This window comes from Populus trichocarpa, chromosome 2 (genome assembly GCF_000002775.5).
Source record: "Populus trichocarpa isolate Nisqually-1 chromosome 2, P.trichocarpa_v4.1, whole genome shotgun sequence".
Classification (NCBI taxonomy): domain Eukaryota; kingdom Viridiplantae; phylum Streptophyta; class Magnoliopsida; order Malpighiales; family Salicaceae; genus Populus; species Populus trichocarpa.
Genome location: NC_037286.2, coordinates 20,423,419 through 20,448,858, shown reverse-complemented (window position 1 = coordinate 20,448,858; position 25,440 = coordinate 20,423,419). Strand labels below are relative to the sequence as shown.

Genomic DNA, 25,440 nt, shown 5'->3' with positions numbered 1-25,440 from the left:
GGTCAAGACATATGAGTGTTTATTTCATCACATTTATAAATGATTTTACTCAACATGATTATGTTTTTTTTAATATCTCATAAATCAGATGCTTTAAGTTGTTTTATAAAATACATGAATCATGTTGAAAATCAATTAGACATGAAAATAAAACTTTGAGAACCAATCAAGGACATGAGCATTTATCTAATTAGTTTAGAGGATTATGTGATGAAAGAGGAATAGAACAATAATTGACCATTTCTAAAATGCCGTAATAAAATGGAGGTGTGGAAAAAAGAAATAGAACATTGCTTGAAATGGTTAGGTCAATGATGACATAAGCAAATTTTCCTATCACCCATTAAGGTGATGCACTATTAACTGTCATATATATACTTAATCATGTACTCTTTAAAATAGTTACAACTATGTCATATGAATTATGGACAACACATAAACTTGACTTGAATACTTTGAAACCTTGGAGTTATATTGCTTATGCTCATTATTCTTCTTATAAATATGGAAAACTATGTCTAAGAGGGAAGAAATACGTCTTTATAAGATATTCTGAACACTCAAAAGAACTTGTGTTTATAGGTGAGCAAAAAAGTAAAAATATAACTGAATTTGAATCATGAAATGTCACATTTTAAGATAATGATTTTCCTAGACAAAGGAAAGTAAGTCAAAACCTATCTCCTTATGAAACTCGAGTTTAGAATGTTTTGGGTGTGTTTAGGAGTGCCTTTTCTTCCAATTTTGGGTGTGTTTTAAAAGTACTTTTGGCTTGAAAAAACATTAAAGTCTTGTTTGTCTTTGTGGTCACGCCACACTTTTCAAAAAAAATAATTTTTTTGCTTCAAATTAATTTTTTAGGTGATTTTGGATTGTTTTGATGTGCTGATGTCAAAAATAAATTTTTAAAAATAAAAAAAATATTATTTTGATACATTTCCAAGCAAAAAACACTTTGAAAAGTAACAGCTACTACAATGTCAAACACCATCTAAATTGATGTTTTTTTAGTGCTTTCTAATGGTTTTGAAGTACTAATGTTAAAAATAAAATAAAAATATTTTGATGTATTTTCAAGTGAAAAGCTATTTTGAAAAGCATCATGTACCACAATTTCAATCACATTTCTGTTATGCAAATACAAATAGGCTCACTTTTAAGTGAAAACAATTTAAGAGATGATGGATTAGTTCCTACTGAAATTCATTTACTACTTATGGTGAATCCAAATATGATTATTGGTCAAAGTGAGAGTAACATTTACATTCATTTATTAATGAATCAATCTCAGCTATGATGAAGTAGTTATCATAGCATTCCTTATTATCGTTTTGAGATCGAAGAGGAAGCACTTATTATTAGTCCATAAGATGAAGAGCAACCAACAGATATAAATGAAGCTTTTACATTCCTTGCTAAGGATAAATGGATTAAAGTTACAGAATAAGAGTTGGAATCTATGAAATCAAACCAAGTCTGGAAATTGGTTGATTTAACGAAAGAAAGCAAGGCTATTGAGAACAAGTGGGTTCTTAAAATAAAGTAACAGGCTGATGGTGGTATTGAAAAATACAAGGCTCGATTAATGGCTAAAGGATAAATACAATAGGAAGGAATTGACTATGAAAATACATTTTCACTTGTTATGAGATTTTTCTCGATAAGATTGATTCTAGCTATAGTAGCTAACTTAGATCTTGAATTACATCAAATGGATGTAAATACTACTTTTTTAATGGCGAATTAGATAAATAAATCTATATAGACAACTTATAGGTTTCGACAAGAAAGGCCAGAAACACAAAGCATGTAGACTTTTAAAGTTAAATAATGGTCTAAAATAGTCTTCAAGAGAATGGTATGTTCAATTTTATAATGCTATTTATGACTAATTATATAAGTTGAACATACATACATGTTTGTGTTTAGTACACATGTTAAATATAGAAAGTATGTCAAACAGATAAAAGAATGATTTTCTCACACAAGCAATCACCTTCACTATATTATGATAAATGGAGATAAAACAATTTTAAACTTGTTAAATGAGTAATAAAATAGCACTCAAGCTTAGTATATGAAGTGTCCTCTCAAAAGAAAATATATAAAGAGATCATTGAAATATGTGTTATGACTTTGACCATAAATGATTATTTAAAATATCACTTCATCTGTCTTATTACCATAAATGATTTCTGATAGATCAAAAGTGAATGAGTTGATAAGTGAATTCAAAATTAGATATTAAATATGTCTAAACTATCATTTATACAGTATTATTGATAAATACATGAACTTCAAGGGAAATAAAATAATATCATAGCATGTATTTTATATAACATGTGCATAATATGATCAATAAAAGTAATACAAACTAAGATCTCAATAGAAGATTGTGTGAAACTCTAAAAATTATTAGTAATCTTTACTTGTACCATTACGACTCTCGTCTGTCTCTTAAGACTATGATTTTATGTTTGTTATCTTAGTATGTTTCCAAAAGATTATGAATAATTCAATCTACTGACATTACTAGAAAAGTGAATTAAGTAGCAATTGAGGGAATTAAGAAAAGTGAAAGATCATTTTGGCATTATCACATTGACTTGTATTCATTTATCAACCAGTTATGTTTGTTATGTAATAAAATATAATTATAAATACAAGAAGTATAACGAATGAGATCATGAGAGATAAAAAAAAATATTATTATTGATCTAGGGCACTGTATATTACATCTACTCCATGTCTTATTATTCGAGAAGCTATATATTCCTAACAGATGAATAACAATTATGCTCTTGAAGTATGCCTGGTCACATAACACATTTTTTAAGTATGAATATTGCATAATTAATAAGAGAGTTCGATTCTATCATGTATGAGTGAGAGATGAAAAAAAAAATGGATTTAGGTCACCTATGATGGGCTAAATTAATTCATATTAACATTATTTATATTAATAAAATAATATAAAGGAAAAGGATGAAGACTTATATAATGAAAATATCTACCAAAAGTTAGTAATTCTTCACCTTTATAAAAATGTCTATTAATAGGAATAAACAACAATAAAAGAAGGAACAAATAAAAAAATAAAGAGGAAAATAGACTTTTAAAAGAAAACTCTCTATCACTCCCAAGAAAAATTATTTTTGCATACAAGGTACTTTTTTACCATGAATAACAATTATAATCTATTATTGTTTAATGTGATTATTTTTAAGATTAGAGATAATCTTACTATTTATGAAATTATTGATGTTTTACCACCTATTTAAAAGGATTTTCATAAGACCATAAGCCACAGGCAAAAAAAGATGTCATTGAATACACTCATTACTCATATTCATGTGAAAGAATAGGCTAGAGAAAAAGATACAATCACGATACATGAGAGCTATAAATAACCTACCATAAAGTAAATTTAATTTTTGAAAATAATTTGTCTAAAAATAATAACCTATAAATGTCTATTGGAAGCCTAAGAAGAAATATATGGTAAATTTTGGTAGACCTTTAAAATATAACAATGAAAATAGAAACTAAGCATAAGATAACCAAAATTTTAATTGATATTTTATTTGTAGTAAGAGCGGACATATTACCTAAGTTTGCAATTTTCAGAGACGTGAGCCTAAAGCTCAAGCTAATGTAATCAATTAGCAATATGGCAATGGTAACAAATATAAATATGGTTCAAAGTATTAATTTGTAGTGGGCTTATTTTGGAGCTAGTTGGTAATTCAAAGCTTATGTGAATCATGTGGATATAAAGATTCAGAAACTTACTGTCAAATTGATCCTTTTTCAAGAAAGTTAAATTCAGGCTTGTAATTGAGTTTGATAGAACGATAATCTGTACCAAGACATCAAGACTATAAATAACCAAACTCCACTCAATGTCTATAAAGAGACACGAATGAGAGGTATAGAAGACACCATAAAACTTGGTTAATTCTTTGATAAGTCAAAGTAGTTCTATGGAAAACCAAAAGTCAAAGCAAACGCACACACCCAAGTTTTATTTATGAATAATCAATCCATCTCTTCTTAATTCTTTTTAAAACCTAAATGCAAGCTAAATAACTCTATTTATACTAGGTAAAATATCCTAAATAAAACTGAAAAAATAACAAAAGAGTTCTAAATAAAATAGAAAAATAATCTTAAATAAACTAAGAAATTAATTCAATTCTCGTACAATAGCTTTTAGACCTTATTGAAAATTTTAACCCAATATAAAACAAGACCTTTAAAGTTTTCTGGTACAATTTTAGCATGATCTAATGGTTGGATTGAAATATATGTTGTTAGTATAAAATTGTGCATTAGAAAAAATAAGCACAAAACCAGCTCTAGTGTCCTTGAATGATAAGAAAACTCTGCCAAAGAGAAAATCCACAAAACAAAAGGAAACATAAGTTGTTAACATAGAGACCCTTGCCAAAATAATTCCAATTGCTACCACCTATACTTTCCTTGTAGCAAAGGAATCCTTGTTAAATAAAAAGTCCATAAATCATATGGAAACAAAAAGCAAAACTCGTATAACAACTTTTAGCCTAACTTCAAACACTTCTCTCTCATTTAGATGAATTACTAGGCATAACATATATGGATGGAAAGATTGAGATGACTAATTTCCAACCCAACTAGAATCGTAGCACAATTGCCCTAATAGCTCCAAATAAAGCCTAAACAGTACACGAAGGTCTCTGGTAGATTTGCAACTTGTTAACCTAAATATCCAGAACCAGCCCATTTAATTTTTCTTGGATCCTCTTAGTTTTAAATCTTGTAATAGGTTCAATTGTTACTTCTAATAGATCTTTTAGTGATACTCACTAATTCACATCATTTCATCTTTCCTCAAAAGGATTTGACCTCGAATCATCACCTTGTTTGGATGTTGACTCGCTTTTGAAAGACATATTAACCTGATTTTATAAATTCAATCTTTCTTATTTATTTTTTAAAATTGTCAAAAATAAAATTGGAACCTTTTTTATATAATGCTGCAAGTCTAGATAGAATTACAACAACAATGAAATAACACAAAAATTAAAAGACAAAAGGATATAACTTAGTTTTAGAGCCTTGTTCTAATATCTACTGATGTGAACCTTGTGGATATAAAGATCCAAGAATTCACAATCAAATCAACCATTCCTAGAAAAGCTAAATTCAGGCTTATAATTGAGCTTGACACAACGATAATTTGAACTAAGACATCAAGATTATATGTAACCGACCTCCACCTAACACCTATAAAAAAAAAACATGAATGAGAACTATAAAAGACACCATGAAGCTTGGTTAATTATTCAATATACAAAGTAGTTCTATAGAGAACCAAAAGTAAAAAAAACTCTCACACACTAGTTTTATATTAAATAATCAATCTGTCTCTTTTAAAAAAAACAAAAAACCTAAATACAAGCTAAATAACCTTATTTATACTAGGTAAAATGTTTTAAATAAGGCTGAAAAAATAACAAAATAGTTCTCAATAAAATAGAAAAAAGAATCTTAAATCAACTAAGAAACTAATGTAATTTCCGCATAGTGGCTATTGGACCTTATTGTAAGGCCTTCCCAATATTCAATTGATTTTAAATTTTAACCCAGTATAAAAAAGGACCTCTAGAAATGCTTAGTAAAATCTCATCCTAATTCAATAGTCAGATTGAAAGTTATGTTTATTAGCATAAAATTGTATATTGAAAAAAATAAACTCGAAACCAACTCTAACGTCTTTGAATAATAAGGAAACATTGTCAAAGAGAAAAATCCATAAAATAAAAGGAAACACAAGTTATGGAAACCCTTGCCAAAATAATCTCAATTGCTACCACCTATGCTTTTTTTTATAGAAAATAAATTCTTGCTAAATAAGAAGTCCATAAATCATAAGGAAACAAATAGTAAAACCATTATAACAACTTCTAGGTTGACTTTAAATATGTTGTTCTCTCTCATCTAGATGAATTACTAGGCATACCATATATGGATGGAAAGCTTGAGATGTTTAGTTTTCAAATCCAACTAGAATTGCAATAAAATTAAATTTGTACATCCAGATATTGCTTAAATAGTCCACAAAGATCTAGTTTGGCATATTTACAACTTGTTAACCCAAATATCTAGAATCAACCCAATCAATTTTTCTTGGGCCTTTTAGTTTCGAACCTTGTAATAGGCCCGATTGGTATCTCAAATGGATCTTGTAATGATGCTCATTGATTCGTATCAAAAGCTCAAATTCCTTTTAAAGAGCCACAACCAAATATACTTAGTGATTCACGTACCACATAAATGCTTGGTGGTCGAGAGTTTTGAGTAAAAATTCACTTATGAAATAGTATTAACTCTAAAGAATGTTTTATACATACCATCCATGAGGAAGAATTCAATTCCAATTTTTTTTCCTTGCAAGGTTGGCTTTAAATAGACTATAGAGTCTAATTAATATGTGATTAAAAAAATAAAGTATTCCTATAGGTAAGGGTTATGCTTATGATGACATATTCAAATTGAATATTTAAAATTATAATGCATATGCTAATTCAGCTTAAATTCTCTCTTCCATTAATTTTTGGCTTTCATGTTTACGTTTATATGTAAGAATCATGAGTTGTTTAGGATTAGTTTTTATATTGAACAAGTATTTTGAAAAATATGAAACATGTAACGAGCCTATGATCACAAAAAAAAATCCTCATAGAAATGTTGAAAGAAATATTAAATTATTAGAGTTAATTCATATTGATAATTATAAACTTGAATAAATCCAAACTTCAAGGCAAGGGGTATTTTTCATTTTTGTCGTAACCCAATTGTTTACTCCCAATTCTAGTATATTTTTCAAAAAAATAAATAAAAAGCAAAAAATTCAAAAAATGTGTTGTCGATGCATTTCGATCATCCGCACACCCATTTCTGATTTTTGACTATTTTCTCTTGTTGATATCTTCTTAAAAAATTAAAGAATTAAAAAATATATTTTTGACGCATTCGCATTTTGTAATTTTCAACGTGTTTTAGAAAAATCAAAATTCAAAAACATGTTTAGTCGCATTTCACCCATTAATGCATCCATTTCATAATTCTTGATTATTTTTCTTATCAAATTGACATTGATGTTGTTTTTTGAATAAAAAACACAAAACCCAAAAAAAAAATGAGAAAATAAAAAATAAAAATACGGAGGAAAATGGACAAGGGGCTAAAGTATAAAACAAGAGGAATGAAGGATAACACCAAAAAACCCTAACTTTATCTCTTCCACCAAAAACACCCTAGCCACCATAAAGAGAGATGAAGAGAAAAAGAAAGAAAAAAAAATAATAAAGAATAAAAACCCTCATCCTCTCCATTTGAAAACCTAGCCACCAAAAGGGTTGAAATTTACAAAAGAAACACTAGCAAAACATACTCATCTTCTCTTCCGCTAAGACCTCAAACAAAAACAAAAAAAACCCTAGCGACATCTTTATCTACCTCACCGAATTTAGGCCACTCACAGCTCTCGCCAACCACCATGATCTCCTGCATGACATCCCTAGTGGCACAACAACCCATGATAGCCATAATTTAAAGAGAAATTGAGAGGGGGAGAATAAAAACAAAAAAATAGTAAAGAAAAGAAAGACGACATACAACTGAAACTTCTAGGTGTCAGATCTCTTTCAACCATTGGGTCTCCTTCCACCACCGTCACTAGGAGGAAATTTAAAAGTCATCATCATAACATAATCCACATTCACGACTTTGAAAGTAGTCATTGTAAGTTTTACAAAAAGTGTCTATCGGCGATTCATAGCTATTACATAGTTGTACAAAATGCATATTGTCTAATCATACTATTACACGATTTATCCCAAAATACTTAGAATGGAGTTTTTTAAGCATCATGGCTATGAGACGTCGCTATTGCAAATCAAATTCAATGTAAGCATATAAACAATACCTTATAATATGATTGAAAAATTGACATATATTTGTAACCGTGTTAACAATTTAAATAGATAGATTCTCATTATTAAGTTTCTATTAATTTTGTCTTTAACGTTTCACTTTACATCATCGTACGACCTTACATCGCATTATTTCTTGGACCATAATCAACACCAATCATTAACATGCATTACTATCTGGAAATCCTAGTACGTAGGGTATCCTTCCATGAATGATTATACTCTTCTAACTATGATCAATTAGTCTACGGTTCTTATACCTTAATCTCAAGTGTAATTTATACATTAATATTCTTATTTAGCGTATCCATAATTACTCTCAAAAGCAGGTATTATTATCATTATAAATCAATATTAGTCATATTAAATCATTCCAGTTGTCCAACATAAAAACTAATAGTCGAAGCTAACTTCACAATTCTCTTTCAGTTGTCAAACGAGAATACCATTAGCCGAAGTTAATTACACCAATTAATCTTGATTATCCAATATGGATACCATTAACCAAAACTAATCATATTATTTAATCTCGGTTATCCTATATGGATATCATTAGCTAAAGCTAATCATATAAATTAATCTCAGTTATCCCATATGGATATCATTAGCTCAAGCTAATCACATCAATTAATCTCGGTTATCCAACATGGATACCATTAACCGAAGCTAATCATATTATTTAATTCCTATTATTTAATTTGGTTTGGTTCTCTTATGTTTTCCACTAAGTATTAGTCGGTCTATTTCTCTCTTTTTTTTAACAGGGTTTTACATCAAAGCTCATGGTGGTCAAATATAATAACATCTTTTGTTGTCACCTCTAGAAGTTTAATCCATTGAACTTTTCTAGTTTCTCACCATGCATCAACAAAGGTGATGGTGAAATCCTCTGTACTAAAGTAATACTTGCTGAATCAACATTAGTTGCTAAAATCACATATTGAGTTGAAGTCATAATTATTTTCTATATAAACAATAGCAAAAGAAAAATATATAATTAAAAATCTTGGTTTCTCATATGCAAGTATGAGACAACTAATTTAAATATGTAAAACAACCACACAAGTAAACAAAGTTTAATAACTAATTATTTCAATATGATTTTAATAAATTGCATGAATATAACAAACTAGATAAATATTAAATTTTAACTTAAAATTTGAGTTGCTAGTAACCTTTTAAAATATTAAACTAGTTTGCAAAAAAAAGTATAAACTAAACAAAAACTAGTGTTAAAGCCTTAATATTGTTGTTTTAGATCTATAGTTTAGTTTAGATAGCATGCAATTTATATACTCAATGTAATCTTACAATAGAGATAAAAACAAAATCCTAGCGTGCATGAAGCATATAATGTAATATTATACTTAAAATTAAAACAATGTAAAGTGTTTATTTGTTGAAGCACTTAGAATATAATTCAATTTAAAACTTGTTATGTCAAGAATCAATCATTTTTTCTTAAGACTTTATTGCTTCTTACTTGATACAAATAGAATGATGTCAATAAGCTTCCCAGAAATCAAACAACACCATGTTTTTTAATTGAACTTCTAAACAAGGTCCATAAACTCAAAGGAATATAACTCAAAATCTCTTCATAAAAGACAAGAATCTAAGCTCTAAAACATCTAGAAAACAAGTCGAAAAAATAAGCCAAAAAATAGGCAAAACTAGAGAAAAAGAAAAGAAGCTAAGAAAATAGTATAAAAGAAGGCAAATGATCTTTTGTTTGGTGTACTGAATATCTCCCCTTCAATCCCTTTTCATACTAATTTTTGAAGCAAAATCGATGCAAAATTACCTTTTTATTAATTTAAAAACCTTATTGCTAATTGTAATTATCCCGCAATTCTTTTCCTCAATGATTTTTCCCTTTTTAATGCCAAATTGAGTGCTTTCTCTACTTCCCTTGCTACTCCTATTTCTATTACAACTGCTATTTTTTATAAAAAAAAATTAAAAGATGTAATTGAAATGGAAAAAAATTAAAAAAAAAAAAAGATCAAGCACGTTGGCCTAAGCCTAAAACTAATAGCCCAAAAATATAAACCTGCAGCCTAGGTTTGTGCATCTAGGCCCTTTTATTTTTTTAAGGGGTAAATAATATGTCATCCCTTCTGTTTTTTTTTTTTTTTGGGAAAGACAAACATGTCTTCTGCTGTGAAAAATGATATGTCGTCTCCTCTTACTCAGATTTCGGTCTTTATTGGTGGCTAGAAAATCATGGGTTGGTTTTTTAGGTCAATTCGACCCATTTGTACCTAAGAACATCCAAATAACACCCTTATAACATTAAAAAAAATAATTTATCAAGCTAAAAAACCCAAAAAATACTAGCAAGACCGGACAGGAAAAAAGATGCATACCGCTCAGAGTTACTAGCTCAACAATCATACAAAGCCCGTATCGTTTGATCTCAACAACTTATTTGGAATCACTCAGCATATCACGCTCGACAGCTAAAATGGTAACCACCAACAAAAAAAAATGATTATAAAAAAGAATTAACACAAAACGACCACGTTCATCCCATGCAAAATGGGCTCAGGTCACTTCGACTAATGTGTCGAATGATAAATCTACATGAAGGAGCATTCCGACTTCCAGGAGCCACATGCTAGTGGAACATAATTTATTTACAGCAACCTGAATCAAGGGAAGATACTCACCCTCGGGCTTCTCAACAATTAAAAAAGAAATCTCCTAAGCCCCACTTTCATCAGCTGATGTAATGCAGCAGCATCAATCAAAGCGACAACTGCATCAGATATATGTATGAAAAAAAAAAAAAAACACATCTGCCATGGGAGTTGAGCATTTTCACTGCCGATGAACCATGCAGTTGCCAAATCATGTAGTTGGAGAAAAATATTTACCAATGGGATTCAGAAAAGCTCTTCAGAATTGAACTTGTTCCACGCTTCCTATTTTAACAAAAGAAACTCAAACTCAGAGCAGAAGCAAATTTGATTGAAGCAACAATACTCACAGGAGGAGACTAGCAAGGTTTTCCTTAGCCGGATTGAGATTGAGGAGATACCTTAAGTAAGTCAAACACCTTCTCAGCAACATATTTTTGTTGAAGATTGGCGCCTTTTTGTTGCACTTTATCAGGATGAATGCTTAAGGTTGCTTTTCTATAAACTTTTTTAACTGCAGCAGCAGTAATCAAATCGGTCAAAGAGACAGGCTGCCATCCACATTCAGGCCACAGCACCTGATCATTGTACAGGAGATTTTAGCAACGGATAGATGAAAACAATATTTAACTTTAGAATGACCAACAATAAAAAAAAAAATTCTGCAATTACCCAACAGCTAAAAAAGTCATAGATTGAAGAAGAAATTTCATAAAAGACTGTAACGATCAAATGATAAGATGCAACAGCTAAAAGTTAAGTTTTATTTATGCTAAGAATTCTGACAATCAAAACCAATAATACTTTTATGACAGCTCATCTCAGGATCTTCAAAACTAGATGAGGGTTCTACTTCTTTTTTTTATTCACAAAACTAACAAAAAAGAAAGAACATATACAAATTGGTTTTCTTATTTTGACAAATCTATAAAGTCATCATCTTAGCAAAACTGCAGTGAGTAATCACTGCAGAGTTAGTTGAAATCAAAGGTGCATCTAGAATAAAGCTCAAGACCTGAAAGTGGCGTATGTAAAGTGTAAAGATTGAAGTGAACTAGGGGGGAAAGCCATGTTTGTCATCTTCATTGACAGATAAAAAAAAAAGGAAAGGACAGAAATAAAAGAAAAGGCATCCTCATGCTCAGGTTCTTTACATGAGAAGGTTTCATGTTCATAAGCTCCTTCAAGTTTTCAGTTTCAATAGGCTAGAAATTTTTTTAGGAAACACTAATACACTAACCTCAAATAGAGTGTTCCATAGATACCAATCGACAAGGACTGGTATTTATAATGTCAAATGCCTAAAGAGTCAAATCAGTTTTAGGAAAGAAAAAAAAGACTACAGACATTAGCAAATGCAAAGCTAGATGTAGAATAGTGCTACTATGTATAAACTGCAATTGCAGACAACAATCCACAAGGACTGTTATTTATAACATCAAAAGCCTAAAGGTTCAGATCAGTTTTAAGAAGAAAAAGAAAAGACTACAGACATCAGCAAGTGCAAAGCTAGATGTAGAATAATGCTACCATGTATAAAATGCAATTGCAAAAAAACCTGTGCAATATTGATGCACAAGATAAAAGGATGTGCTTTTTCTTTCTTCTTTCAGGGAAAAAGGTATCAATAATGGATATGGCAAAGCCCACTTATTGAACGTATACAAAAATTATTCTCCCTGTAAGTGTTATGCTGAATATGATAATATAGTATCAGAAAACCAAAAAATAAAAATAACACACATATTGGAGTGTTGATAGCAGAGCACGGAGATTCCCCTCTTTTCCTGCAGCCCAACGCTTTATCTCAACATCCAATGTTTCAGCAATCCTCTGAAATCAATTTAAACAGTATCAGACATCTAACAATTGGAACAACAACAACAATGAGAAAAGAACAAGATGCAATTTGAAACATTTTTCACACTCTTGATATTGGAAGGAGCTGGAGAAAATAAAACTAGGCTTCAATCGACAACATACAGTTTGTCAAGTTTCTAAGAAATGAAACCTGTTGCGACTAAATTCCATTAAGACAGTTAACCTTGTTTGGTGTGCTGAAACTTGTATTTACTATTGACATAAATCAGGAACCAAATGATACAGTAGAACTGGATTCAGCCTGGTTCACTTCTGGATTTGAGAACCATCAATGGCTTTTTTGTAGTTTAAAATACACATCACACTTATGCACATGCTTTTCAAACATACATACATGGATTCAAACTCGGGTTGAGGAAGTGGGGGTTAACAATGTTGTCCAAGGCCTGAACATCCAAATGACACCCAAGTCCAGCATAATTGCACATCTTAACTACTTAGCTACCGCAGTTAGCCTCTTTTGACTCAATTATATGGGTCAATGTACATCTTGATTTGTTTAGCTATTGAACTGTGCTTTAACCACCACATCAATGCATGCACTAGACATTTTGGATTCATCACAAATGGTTTTTGTTGTAATTTTGCATACAAAGGATAACCTATAGATAGCTAGAGCCTACTTCCTGCCATCCCAAGCTGGTTAAATCAAAATGTGACCAGATTTTGACACAACCATCTATCTATGAAAATCCCAGTTCAGGACAAAATAAAAATTCCATGCTACTGTATATAGGATGTGCAAAATCAGTAAAGAATCTGTAAGAAAAAAGTCATTGAACTCCAAACCCCAACTCCCCCACCACCCTAGCTACCCATCCCAAGGTTTCACCAAAGAATTAAAGACAGCATGAGGGGAGACAATGCTAAAAAAAGGTCCACTGAAGACTGAACCACTTACATGTCTCTCTGCTTGTTCTCTCTGAGCTTGAAGGTCGCGTTGATTCTTCTCGGCCAGTGCTTTTGCCTGGACGTAAAAGCTCGACAATTAAAATCTGTGGAACTAATATGAGTGTAATAATAAACAAGTATATGATGTAACCCTCAATATCGTCCCAATAAAATCATGTGATGCAAAACATACCGCACGCTCCTGAGTCCTTTGATGGCGTTCCAATCGGGCTTTTCGTCTTTCTTCAGTTTCCCCTTCAACCTCTTGGAATTCTCCAGATGATCCAGCACCTCCTTTACCAAGCAGAAATAGTTCAGCCAATTCACAACTAAAGAGAATTATTGTATTATGAGCAAAAATTCTCATGAGCTGCAAAACTACCTCCAAAAAGCGAAGTTAAATCATCAACAATATTTATTGCTGAAGATGCTTTCCTCATGCTAGATGTAGCTCCAACAGACGTCTTCCTAACTGCTTCAGACCCTCGATTGTTCTGGCTATCAGAGAAAGGATCCTGTAATATAGGTTCAGAAAATTAGCCCACTGATACCACAACAAAATCAGTGAATGAAAGAGAGCTTTTGGTCCTAACTGAAGTGTTTGCCCTAGGTCTTGGTGCACTGTTTGCTCGAGTACTGAAGAATGATTCAAGATCATTTTCATTCTTTTGATGATTTGCCATGGCAGCAGAAGCAGCCCTTTCTCGAGCCTCTGCAGCAGCTCTTTCCGCAGCAGCTCGTTCTGCTCTGAGTCGAGCATCAGCTTCAGCCCTTGCAAAAGCAGCTCTTTCCCGGGCTTCCCTCTCCCTAGCCTCAGCATTTGCCCTTTCCCGGACTTCTGCAGCAGCCCTTTCTGCTCTTTCTTTTGCCCCTGCTGCTGCCCTTTCACGGGCTTCAGCTTGTGCTCTCTGCACAGCAGCCCTTTCTGCTCTTTCTCGAGCTTCAGCAGCTGCTTTCTCCACAGCAGCCCTTTCAGCTTTCAGGAGAGCTTCAGTAGCTGCTCTTTCACGTGCCTCTCTAGTTGCCCTTTCCACTACTTGTCTGGCCTTGTCCCTTTCTCTCTCAATCTCCCTTGCTCGCCCCCTCTCTCTTTCAAGCCTCCTTTGCTCTCTTTCTTTTTCCCCCCTTTCCCTCTCAATTTCACGAGTTCTCTCCCTCTCTTTCTCAAATCTTCTATGCTCTCTCTCTTCCTCCTCCTTTTCCCTCTGTTGTCTCTCACGATCAAATCTCTCTCCTCTTTCTTTTAATTCCCTCTGCTGAGCATCTAGCATATCTTTATCCAGCTGACCAGCTTCTTTATTTCTAGCAGCCTTTAGATATTCCCTCTCCCTCATTTGCCTGATTTTAGCCTCTGCTTTATCCATGACCTCCTTCATAGCAGCAGAAGCAGCAGCAGAGGAAGTTTTATCCACATCGTCAACAGGTAGAACATCTGCAAATTCATTATTATTGTTTTGAGTCCTTCCCGTGACAAAGTCCTCAAGTTCATCAATTTGAGAAGTAACTGAATTCCTTGCTGCACGATCTGATCTAGGACTTTGAGAGTATGAAGTGGAATTTTGGAAAGAAGGATACTCATTGACCTTCTTTCTAGAGTTTGTAGAAGAAAAGGAACCTATCTCCGACTTTGATATCCGCGGTGGTCTTGGAGGTGGGGGCCTAGAAGGTGGTGTTGCGCTTGTGGGTTGAGTAAAAAGAGGGATTTCAGACACAGAAAGCCATACATCATCTGATGATTCAGAGACCTCTTCAGATCTGGGAGAAGAATTTATCTCATTAGCATTGACATCCACATATGAAGGAGGAGAGGCATTTTGACCAAAAGATCTATGAAAATCTGTTGAAGCAGTAGGCATATTGAATATGGCTTCATGAGATTCGTGATAATCATCAGTTGTTTTCTTCTGCGAGCGGCCCCCGGCATTCTCCACAGGATATGTGTCAACTGATTCTTGACTCGCAGAGGAATATGAACCACCCGTGCTTGGTCCTGTTCTTAAAGGACTCCTATTCTCCCATCTCTTGTACGGAACAGATTTCCCAAGATCATCGAGGTGATCTAGATCTTCAAATACTCCCCTCTCTACAGATGAACTATCAACCTTAGTGTTTCCAGGGTTACCGGTTTTACTAATTTCTCCCAAAGGTTCTGTGAACAACCCTGATGATGAAGTTGCATGGCTTGACGTTGACTCTAGTACTACAAAGGGATCTTCCATCACACCAGGAACTGACCTGGCTGAATTTAAAGATTGCTTTTGGAACAGACCCGACTCGGAAGTTGAACTGTGAAAAATAGCATGGCACTAAAATATCACTGATATTTATAACACAAACAAAAAACAAAAAGCCGAAACAGATATCTCATATTAATCGACGGAAAATATGGATAAAATTTTTCTAACTACACATGCTTCACGATCAAACAATATTAGTTCTTTTCCCAGAAGCAGTCTAAGTTATGGCTAGACTCCATAGGTTCAGAAACAACTTATTAAGTAGTAATCAATTCCAAAAGGAAAAAGGCTAAACCAGTATGCTAATTTGAGTAAACAAGGGCATTCGAGTAAAATACGCAAAGAAAAAGAAAAGATGACAACAATAGGATGAAAGAAAAGTGAAGACAAGAGCTCTGCCCGCTGCATAAAAAACACATAGATTTCTTTTATTTGCAAACATGATAACTCTCCAAGAAAGAAAAGGCAAAGGAATGAAACCAGCCCCAGAACCTAAGCTCACCTTCAAACTCAAACATCATAGCAAATGCATCATTTACTTGTTATGCCGTCTCATATTTCACTTTATAACTGGTTAGAGTCCAATTATAATGGAAGCTACTGTAAAACTAACCATTCCTCAATTTTTCCTTTTGTTTTCCCTTCCTCCCGACCAAAATGCTTTACCACCAGATTCTCATTGCTTTTAGGCTGGTTGGGCTAATATTTAGCTTCCAAGATGCAACTTGATGAATATAACCATATAGAAAGTAAAGACACAGAAATGGCTTCAGTTGGCAACTAAGCTTTCTTGAGCATTAATACACTATACCAACGAACCTCTCTAAAATCAACTCAACCGTAAAAGCATAGAATGAAATTCGAATACTACTTATTTTTAAGACAACCATGCCAAATAAAAATCTGAAGCAATTACAAAGTAACTGCTAAACAACACACTGTAAATGGTCCACAAGCATGTCATGATTGTAAATGCATTAAGGCACGGCATACCATGACATCGAAATCACAATAGCATACTTAAATCATCAAAATCTGATAATTACATGCAAATCGAATGATTTGCAAATTCAAAAAGACAATACCAAACGTCATAAGGTAAGCTAACTGAGCAAAATCACTCAAGTCAAATTACAGAAACAGCAACAACAAAAAATAATAATAATAATAACAAAATCAGTACCGGTTAACCGTATGGGAGCTAATGCGGCCAAAACCAGGAAGTAAATCATCAAAAGCCGTCGAATCCTTATCCACTCTACCACTCTCTCTCTTTGGTTCCGCCTCCTTCTTACCTAAATTCCCCAGCAGATCATCAAACGGTGAACTATCTCGCACTGGCCTTCGATGCTGCTGCTTCGGGGGTGAACTGACCGAACCAAACGCATCATCAAACTTAGGGGCCGACGCAGAACCACCGCCAGAAGACGAACTCTTCAAGCCAGGCAATCCATCAAAAATATCATCATCGTAAACAGGCTTATCAGAGATCGGCAGCGATGCCGATTTGGGATTCTGTTCCTTGAAAATGGAGTCAAAATCAAATGACGATGCTGTAGCGGAAGCTCCGCCGCGTGATTCTGAATACTTAGGAGGACCACCGAAGACGTCGTTGAACAAGAGACCGTCCGTGCCGGCTTGATTGTCGAAAAGAGGAGCGGATTTGTGGGAGGAGGAGGATCGTGTGTGAACGGGACCACCGGATCCAAGGTTAAAATTGGTACTGTTACTGTTTGTGCTGCGGGGTGGAGCCATGGGTGCGGATTTGCCTTGGGGTTTGAACCCGAAGTCGCGGGCTAACAAACCGGGGAAATCATCCATTAATTTGAATTAAATCTTTTGTGCCAGTGAATCTGTGGATGATTTGAATTTTATTCCTTTTCTAGATCCAAGAGGGAGGGAGAGAGGTAGGGAGTGGCTAAATGATGAAGAAAATCATGGAGACACGGAGGCGGAGAGAAAAGGTGACTGGTCAATTAAGAACTAAAATTTGAAATAAGGAAGATGATGTGCTGTGTTCAGAGAGTGAGAGAGAGATGGTTTTGTTTGTTTTTCTGAAAAAAAAAAAAAAAAAGGGAGAAGGTAGATGGACATGGTGGAGACTGGGGTGCCTGAATGATGGTGGAAGAAGGGAGGATCAAATCGTAATTGGATTTTTCAGCTTTATATCATATTCTCTCCTCCTTCCTCTTGCTCTTTCGTTCGTGTCTGTATTCCGGTGTTCGGAAATTCCTTTTCTTTATGTATCCTCCTGATTCTTTTTTTTTTCTTTTTTGGATTTTTGAATTGTTATTTTTGTAAGTTTCAAAAATCGAGTATATTACCCCGTCTCATAAGCGTTAGTTTAGCAAACCTCGTTTAACTTCTCCCAACTCTTAAGATTTAGAGCGTGAGTGTGATTCTTTTTTTTTTTTTTTTTTTTTGATTTATGTGGGTGTCCGGGCCAGCTTGCGCGCATCACGACTAATCTCATGGCCCACTGAACACCCTGCAAACCCAGTGGGCATGTAAGGCACCGCGGGGATGACAGGCGTGCACATGAGGACTCGAACCCAGGAGCAGCAGGAGGAGACAAGCCCCTCCTACCGCCAGGCCAAGACCCTCAGTGATTCTTGATAGCGTGGTTGTGATTTTTTTTAAAATATTTATTAAATATAAATATTAATTAAAAATAATATTTGGCACATGTAAATGTTGTTTTCCGTGTATATATGGTAGCATATCGATTAGATTCTAGTAGATTTTTTTCTTTTTTTTTTTCTTTTTTATTCTTGTCAAAAATATAAAAGGAGTCATTTTATTTATTTTTTATATTTAATTTAATCTTTATTTTTTTTATTGCTATTTGTTTTGTTTTTCATTAATTTTTTCTTCAATTTCATTACTTACCATTTAGTTTCATTTAATTTTTATATTAAATTTTATCCTTATTTTTTTAATTGATGTTTTTTGTCTTTTTTTTCTAATTGAATTTTTTTAATTTATTTTTATATTAAAATTGTTTTTTTTTTCAATCGCTTTCCTTAGAGTTTTTTTATTATTATTGTTTCATTAAATGAAACATTAGTTCCAAGAAATAAAGTTATTAAATACAATCGAGTGTATGGCTTGCATTTCAAGATTAGAAATTTACATCCACGTCTATCTCTTAAATTTTTAATTTGGTATTTGTTAAATATTATTTAGATTTTACTTGATTTTCAAATAAAATGATAATATTTTTACTTGAATTATTCTAGGGTTTAAGAGTAGAATAATCATAAAGAATCAAAAGGGGAGTTTTATTCATTTTTTTTTTGGAAAAGGAATTCAACCAAGCATATGTAAGTGTATTGGACTTGGTAAAATTAAGTAGTATGTAAATTGTATCAAGTCGTGTCGATTAAAAGTGGAAATGAATGAAAAAATTGATATTTATACATGACGAGAATGTGGAATTTTCAATATGATTAAAGTGAGAAATTGGAACCTATATGGAGAATAAGATTGATCATTATGGTAGATGAATAATAAATAATGTATTGATTATGTTGGTACAGGAGAGGCCGTGGAACCCAATCAGCATTAGGGAACCATTTCACACGCTCAAATATTAGGTAGGTGTTCGACACCTTAAAGAAAACTAAGTAATCATTTGACTATTAGTTGGAATTTTCTTTAATTGTATTGTGGTGTTAACCGAAAAACATAAGAGGTAGATTGTAGAAACTAATCCTAGGGTAATAGGACTAATACTCTGATTAATGGGCGAATTGAGAAATTAATTTCCTTATTAATAGGATTGGTGCCTTGATTAATAGGCAAATTGAGAAACTAACTCCCTTGCTAATGGGATTTTTGCCCTGATTAATGAGCGATTTGAGAAATGAATTCCCTAGTTAATGGGGTTAGTACCATGGTTAAGAACGGTTAGAGAAACTAAATCCTTGGGTAAGGAAATTAGTGCTCTAGTTAATGAGCAATTAGCAAATTTAGATGATTTAGTGATAGAATAAATGTTTGGTTTAGATTCGTGATGATCTTGGTATGTCCGCAAGAATTGATATTAATGATATTGATTTGCGAAGGTCAAGGGATAATAAATATAAATTGTTTGATAAAGAATGTGGCGAATACATATACACATGTATGCGTATGTCATAATATTTAATTATTGTTGAGTGTAAAACTGATTACGCTTAATATCATAAATCATAGATGTAATTACATTTACAGTCAATGATCATTAATTATATATATATATATATATATATATATATATATATATATATATATTCAGATACCTCGCAACACCAAGCTAAATAGTAATTCATGAATTTATATCTTTTTGTCTAATTCAACGATGTATTTGAAAGAACAGATATTTTGTTTGTAATATAATTTTGTATTTACTTATCTAATTTAATCATGGATGGAGTATTTAAAAAAATATATCTTTATTTACTTTAGATATTCTTTTATTATGTATTAGAGCATGTATCTTAATTATGTTATAACTAAATTAATTGTACTAGTATTTGTCATAATTACATAATATTACAACAATTGTTCTATTGAGTGGAAACAATTGTAGGTTTGATCATCAGGTAACGTCACATGTGCCTTTTAAAGAATATGAACATCACCCATGTGTTGGCGCGTAATGAGCACGCACCAATAATATTTAAATAAAAAATTATTTTCAACTTAAAAATACCAAAATACCCTTCATAAGTTTGAAAATTACAAAAAAAAACCGTGTGAAATGACTAAAACGACATTAAACACGTCTTTTTTTTTTGTTTTTTCTAAGGTTAACGACGTCTTTTACTATATTGTAAGAAATGAAAATATATATATAAAAAAAACTTTGGTTAACAGGTGTAATTTTCTTTTTATTGTGAAGGTAAATGAGTCATTTAATTGTATAAAAAATTTGAAAAAGACTGGAATACTCTATTATAATATTTTTAATGATCAATAAGTTATTGCTCAAACAACAAAAGCTTTTATTTTTTCCATCTAATAGTAAAACAATAATTTTATTATAGCAATTCACGATAAATTAATTATATCTAGTGATAAAATAAAACATCTGTAACCTATATATTTTCTTTAATACATAGGCATGGATGTTGTTTGTTTAAATGATTTATTTTTATAATTAAATCATTAACCTCGCAGTGGAGCGCGGCATGAAACTAGTTTATTTCAAAGTGATTGCTCTGTAGCCTTTTAAACTTTAAAGTAAATTTGATGCCTTCGGTAACCGAAGGCCCAACATCACTCAGGAGTAGAGAGAGAAGGAGGAGTGGAGGGAGGCGCAGCTGCGTTCCTAAAAAATTTTAATTTTTTTTTTGGTTAAAATTTAATATGGTTTGTATGTTTTGGATCGTTTTAATGTGCTGATGTCAAAAATAATTTTTAAAAAATAAAAAAACATCATTGACATGCATTTTGGCACGAAAAGTTATTTGAAAAACACCCGCAACCACACTGACAAACACGCTCAAAAGGAGGAGGTTGGTGTGGTTCACAAAGTGGGATTCTCGGTATCAGCAGCTGCAGTTTCACAATTCGTTGGGAGAGACCTTTTCAATCAATGATATGCCCTCTCCGCTCATGTCTGCCTCTCTACTTCTTCTCTTATTTATTTATTAACAGATGAACTTGAGGACCTTGAAGCAGTGATATTAAATCCGGATCGGTCTGGCGGGTTGATCTGGAACCTGGTTGATCTGGAGACTGGACCGGTCCGGGTTTGTCAAAAAACCGGTCAAACCCGGTCGACCTGGCGGGTCAACCCGTGACCCGGTTGAGACCCGGTCAAGACCCAGTTTTTTTATTTTTTAAATGTGAGATTTGAAACCTATTAGTATATATACATTATGTTCCCAAGAAAAAATTTATGTTTTTTCAATGTGGGATAAAAAACTTTTTGATTTAAATACTTCAACTTAAAAGGATAACATGGTATCTTTTTAATGTAGGATTTGAAACACAGTAGTATATATACTCAATATTCACAAGAAAAAAACTATGTTTTTTCAATGTGGGATTTGAAACCCATTAATATATATACTCTATGTTCTCAAGAAAAAAATTATCTTTTTTCAATATGGGATTGAAAACTCATTAGTATATATACTCTATGTTCACAAGAAAAAAGTTATGTTTTTTCAATGTGGGATAATAAACTTTTTTGGTTTAAATACTTTAACTTAAAAGCTTAACGTAATATCTTTTTAACGTGGAATAAAAAACTTTTTAAAATATTTTTTTAAACTTCATTATTTACAATATGTATAGCCTATATTTACATGAAAATTTTTTTAATTTTTTCATATAAAATATTAAAATTTTAATTTTTTTTAATTTTCCAGGTTGACCCGGGTCGACTCATAAAACCCAGGACCCGGCTCCTTAACCGGATCAATCCCGAGCCGGGTTTAATAACTATGCCTTAAGCAGGAGTCCTGAATCTGGAGTCGATCTCTCCCCAGAACTCAAATAAAACTAAAGCAGCGATCCTGAGTGGTGGTGTAGTGACGAGCTTGATTACTAACTATTAATTGCAATGTGCTTTGTCCGGGTTGAGAAACGGGTTTCCTCAAGAGTGGAAGTCCGCCCCCTAGATATTACAGAGAAGTGCTGATTAAATACCCAAAAAAAATTAAAAAAATAAATAACAATTTGTTTGTTTTTATTATTTGTCAACTATGGTTAGTCACGACAGTTTTAAAAGTTAATTTAGGTTGATTTTTGTATTTTTATTTTTTAAAATTAATTTAATTTATTTTTATTTTTTAAACTTTTTTTGTTTTTTAAAATTAGATAAAGTTTTGAAAGTTTCACTTATTTTTTTAGTTGATGTTTTTCTTGTATTTTTTTTTTAAGTTATGCTTTGTTATTTTTTATTATTGTTTTCTATAAAATTAGTTATGTATTTATGACCTGAATAATTAGTTTTAAAAATTAATGTAGGTTGATTTTTGTTTTTTTAATTAATTTATTTTAATTTGATTATTTTAATTAATTTATTTTTTTTCTATGATATTATTTTAATATTGTGCTTTCATTAATTTTGCAAGTTTATCTAGTTTAACGAGGTGTTTTTTTTGTTATTTTTTTAATTGATTTTTTTCTAGAATTTTATTCTACAATATTGAATTGATTTGTTTGATAATCTATAGGTTTAGATCTAGTTTTTTTTACTTTTTTTTCATTGTTATTTTTTTTTGTTTAATTTTTGTTATTGTATTATATTATTTAAATATATTACTTATTTAACCAGTAATTTAGGTCTTGAATTTTGTTTACATAAAAAGATTTGCCCAGCTGGCAGCAAAGCGCGGCCAGTATAAATCTAGTTCACGTCAATTTTACTTGCAAAAATGGTATCATAGGGATATATTAGTCATTTGCAGTCATTATACTACTAGTACCGTCTTGTAGTACGTGTATGTACTTTCCGAGATTTAGGGAAGGGTCTATATATATATATAACCCTGTTCGGTATCCTGTTTCAGACAGGAGGAGTAGGTAAAATTTAAATTTTTTTAAAAATTAAATTTTCATGTTTTTAAAATATTTTAATATATTAATATAATTTTTAAAAATAAATAATTTTTAAAAAATACCAGTTATTACATTGTTGAACACGCTACAAAAATAAAGAAAAAGTATTATTATTTAGCAATTATTTTATGGGTCTATACTTGATTTCATAGTTTTTAGGCCTAGTCTGGTGGCTAGCCTGATCCAAGACCCGGGTTTTGGGTTCTGATCGGGTTGCCCGGGTTAATTTTTCTTTTTTAAAATAAATCAAAATGATGTCGTTTTAGTAAAAAAAACAAAAATCAACAGTTGCAACCTGGTTTTTGACCGGATTTTGTCAGGTCAACTCTAATTTTTTTTTTCCCTATTTTTTTTTTTAACTTGATTCAATTCTAGTTCCGGATTGACTCACTAAACCAAAGCAGATTTTAAAACTATGCTTGATTTAGTTTTTAGCCCTAGTGATTGTGCTAGACGTAGAAAGTCTGGCTATATACTGACAGATCATACCAACCAGGATAAAAAGTAAAAACACTAGGGACTATATCTGCTGCAAATAACATGCATAGATGTAGAATTGTTGTCAGCTGATCAGCTTGGTAAGGAAATAAAATAAATCTTGCAGGCTGTAATAGAGGATTAGTGAGAGATGCTTCAGTGGAGGTCAGAACATCACCATTACAATTACTATTGATTATTCAGTCAGTCGCCTTTGCTTTCGCTGATCACTGTAAGTGATGGCCGCCATGCAGCAGAATTCCGAGGTCTCCTATTTCGCCGGTTAGATCGAGAAACGGTAGTACTCGAGCTCTTTAAGGAAGTGTCGTGATCCACCTTATTACCTTTCTTCTCCGAATTAGTAGAGTTGTGACCTCCCTTGTGCTTGACAGCAATGCCTGCAAATCTTACATACTTTTTAACACCAGTCTTCTTCCTTAAAGCGCTTCTGAAGGAACAACTCGAGTCCCTTGAAACACCAGTACTAATGTCACTCTCTGAGAAGAATGATCTGCTCGAAACATCATTATTGTTTTGGCGAGAGACCATGTCAGTCCAGGCGTCATTTGAAGCTTGTGAAGTAAGAGAAACTGATGATGATGACGATTCCTCACTTGGTTTTCCAATCTTTCGTCGAAGCTTCCTCACGGCATGATGAGGAACGAGCAAGAATTTATGTCCTGGAGTAAGGATTTTTTCTGGCCGGACCACTGAATTCCATGGCCTTCTGAAAACCTCTGGCTTAGCTAATGCATGAGAGGGGTATTTCTCCAAGATCCTGGCGGCAGGTATTGCCATATAATAGCATTCAACTCTCCCTCCAGCATGGATAATCTGCAAGGCAGAGGAAGCAATCTCCAGCTTCTCAGGAGTCGTCGGGTTTGCTGGCTTAGGGAGGTCACTGCGTGCGAAAGGTGAGAGCTTATGAGCTTTGAGTAACTTCTCGAGCATGTTGACAGTTTCGGCGGGGAAGCTGAGTAACAAGGAGGCTGTACTCTCCTTTTATGGCATAGCCTTGGAGCATCCGACGGGCTCAAGAGACCACAATTCCATCCAATGAGTTAAGGCTGGCGCTGCTGGGGGTCAAAGGATAAGAAATTTGAGTCGAAGTAGATAAGATCGATGCAAGGATACAAAGGAGAGTCCGAGGCAGGCTTTATTATTTGTAATCTAGCTTTTGGTGAGGAATCTCGATTCTGCAGGCTGCCTAAGCACCGGCTGGCTACTCTCAAAAGAATTACTGCGAACCTTCATAGCACACACTCCAGGAACTAGCAAGTCATTCAATTAACTCGATTAAATTTTAATCTGGATATGGATATGATCAGATTAACTAGAAGTATTGTTTTTTAATTTTTATCCGAAACATGATTTATGAAATTTTAGTTCAAAATGATGTTTAAGTTTTGTTTTTTTTTAATCTAAATACCATCAAATCATTAAAAAAATAATCTAAAAAAATATTATTCAAGAACAAGCCTAGAATGACTTGATCAATCCACTTTGATACCAAGTCACAATATCTATGCTCAACTGTCACGCAAGTGACTAGGTTCGGACGAACCCCAAGCCCAAGTATATTAAGGTCTTCGTTGATAAAGATTAGATAAACTCAGCCAGATTTCCATGTCAAATGGCTAATGTTCGGGTCTTTCTGTGAACTGGAAAACGAAGAGCACATTGCCAGGAAGTCAACACTATCTTCCTCGACGTTGAGTGGCAACTTTCTTGGCCTAAACACAGTTAATCAAAAGAGGGACACACTGCCTTCCCACC

The 25,440-nt window shown here is 32.7% G+C and overlaps 1 protein-coding gene across 6 annotated transcripts; it reads right to left on the bottom strand.

The window, feature by feature from the left end:
• Positions 1-10,331: 10,331 nt before the first annotated feature.
• LOC18096501 (auxilin-related protein 1) lies at positions 10,332-17,905 on the bottom strand. Of its 6 annotated transcripts, none has more exons than XM_052450427.1 (9): positions 16,814-17,905; positions 13,987-15,679; positions 13,776-13,908; positions 13,587-13,684; positions 13,404-13,469; positions 12,365-12,454; positions 11,023-11,199; positions 10,859-10,906; positions 10,332-10,740 (listed from the first exon to the last, which is right to left on the bottom strand). In XM_052450427.1, the coding sequence occupies exons 1-8, from the start codon at positions 17,449-17,451 to the stop codon at positions 10,868-10,870; spliced, it is 2,934 nt and encodes a 977-aa protein (XP_052306387.1). In that variant the 5' UTR covers positions 17,452-17,905; the 3' UTR covers positions 10,332-10,740; positions 10,859-10,867. The 6 variants fall into 6 exon arrangements, with proteins under 6 accessions (XP_052306387.1, XP_024450624.1, XP_024450626.1 ...); XM_024594856.2 differs by having other exon boundaries at positions 13,587-13,687; positions 16,814-17,904; XM_024594858.2 differs by having other exon boundaries at positions 10,332-10,705; positions 13,587-13,687; positions 16,814-17,904.
• Between the last annotated feature and the right edge of the window lie 7,535 nt (positions 17,906-25,440).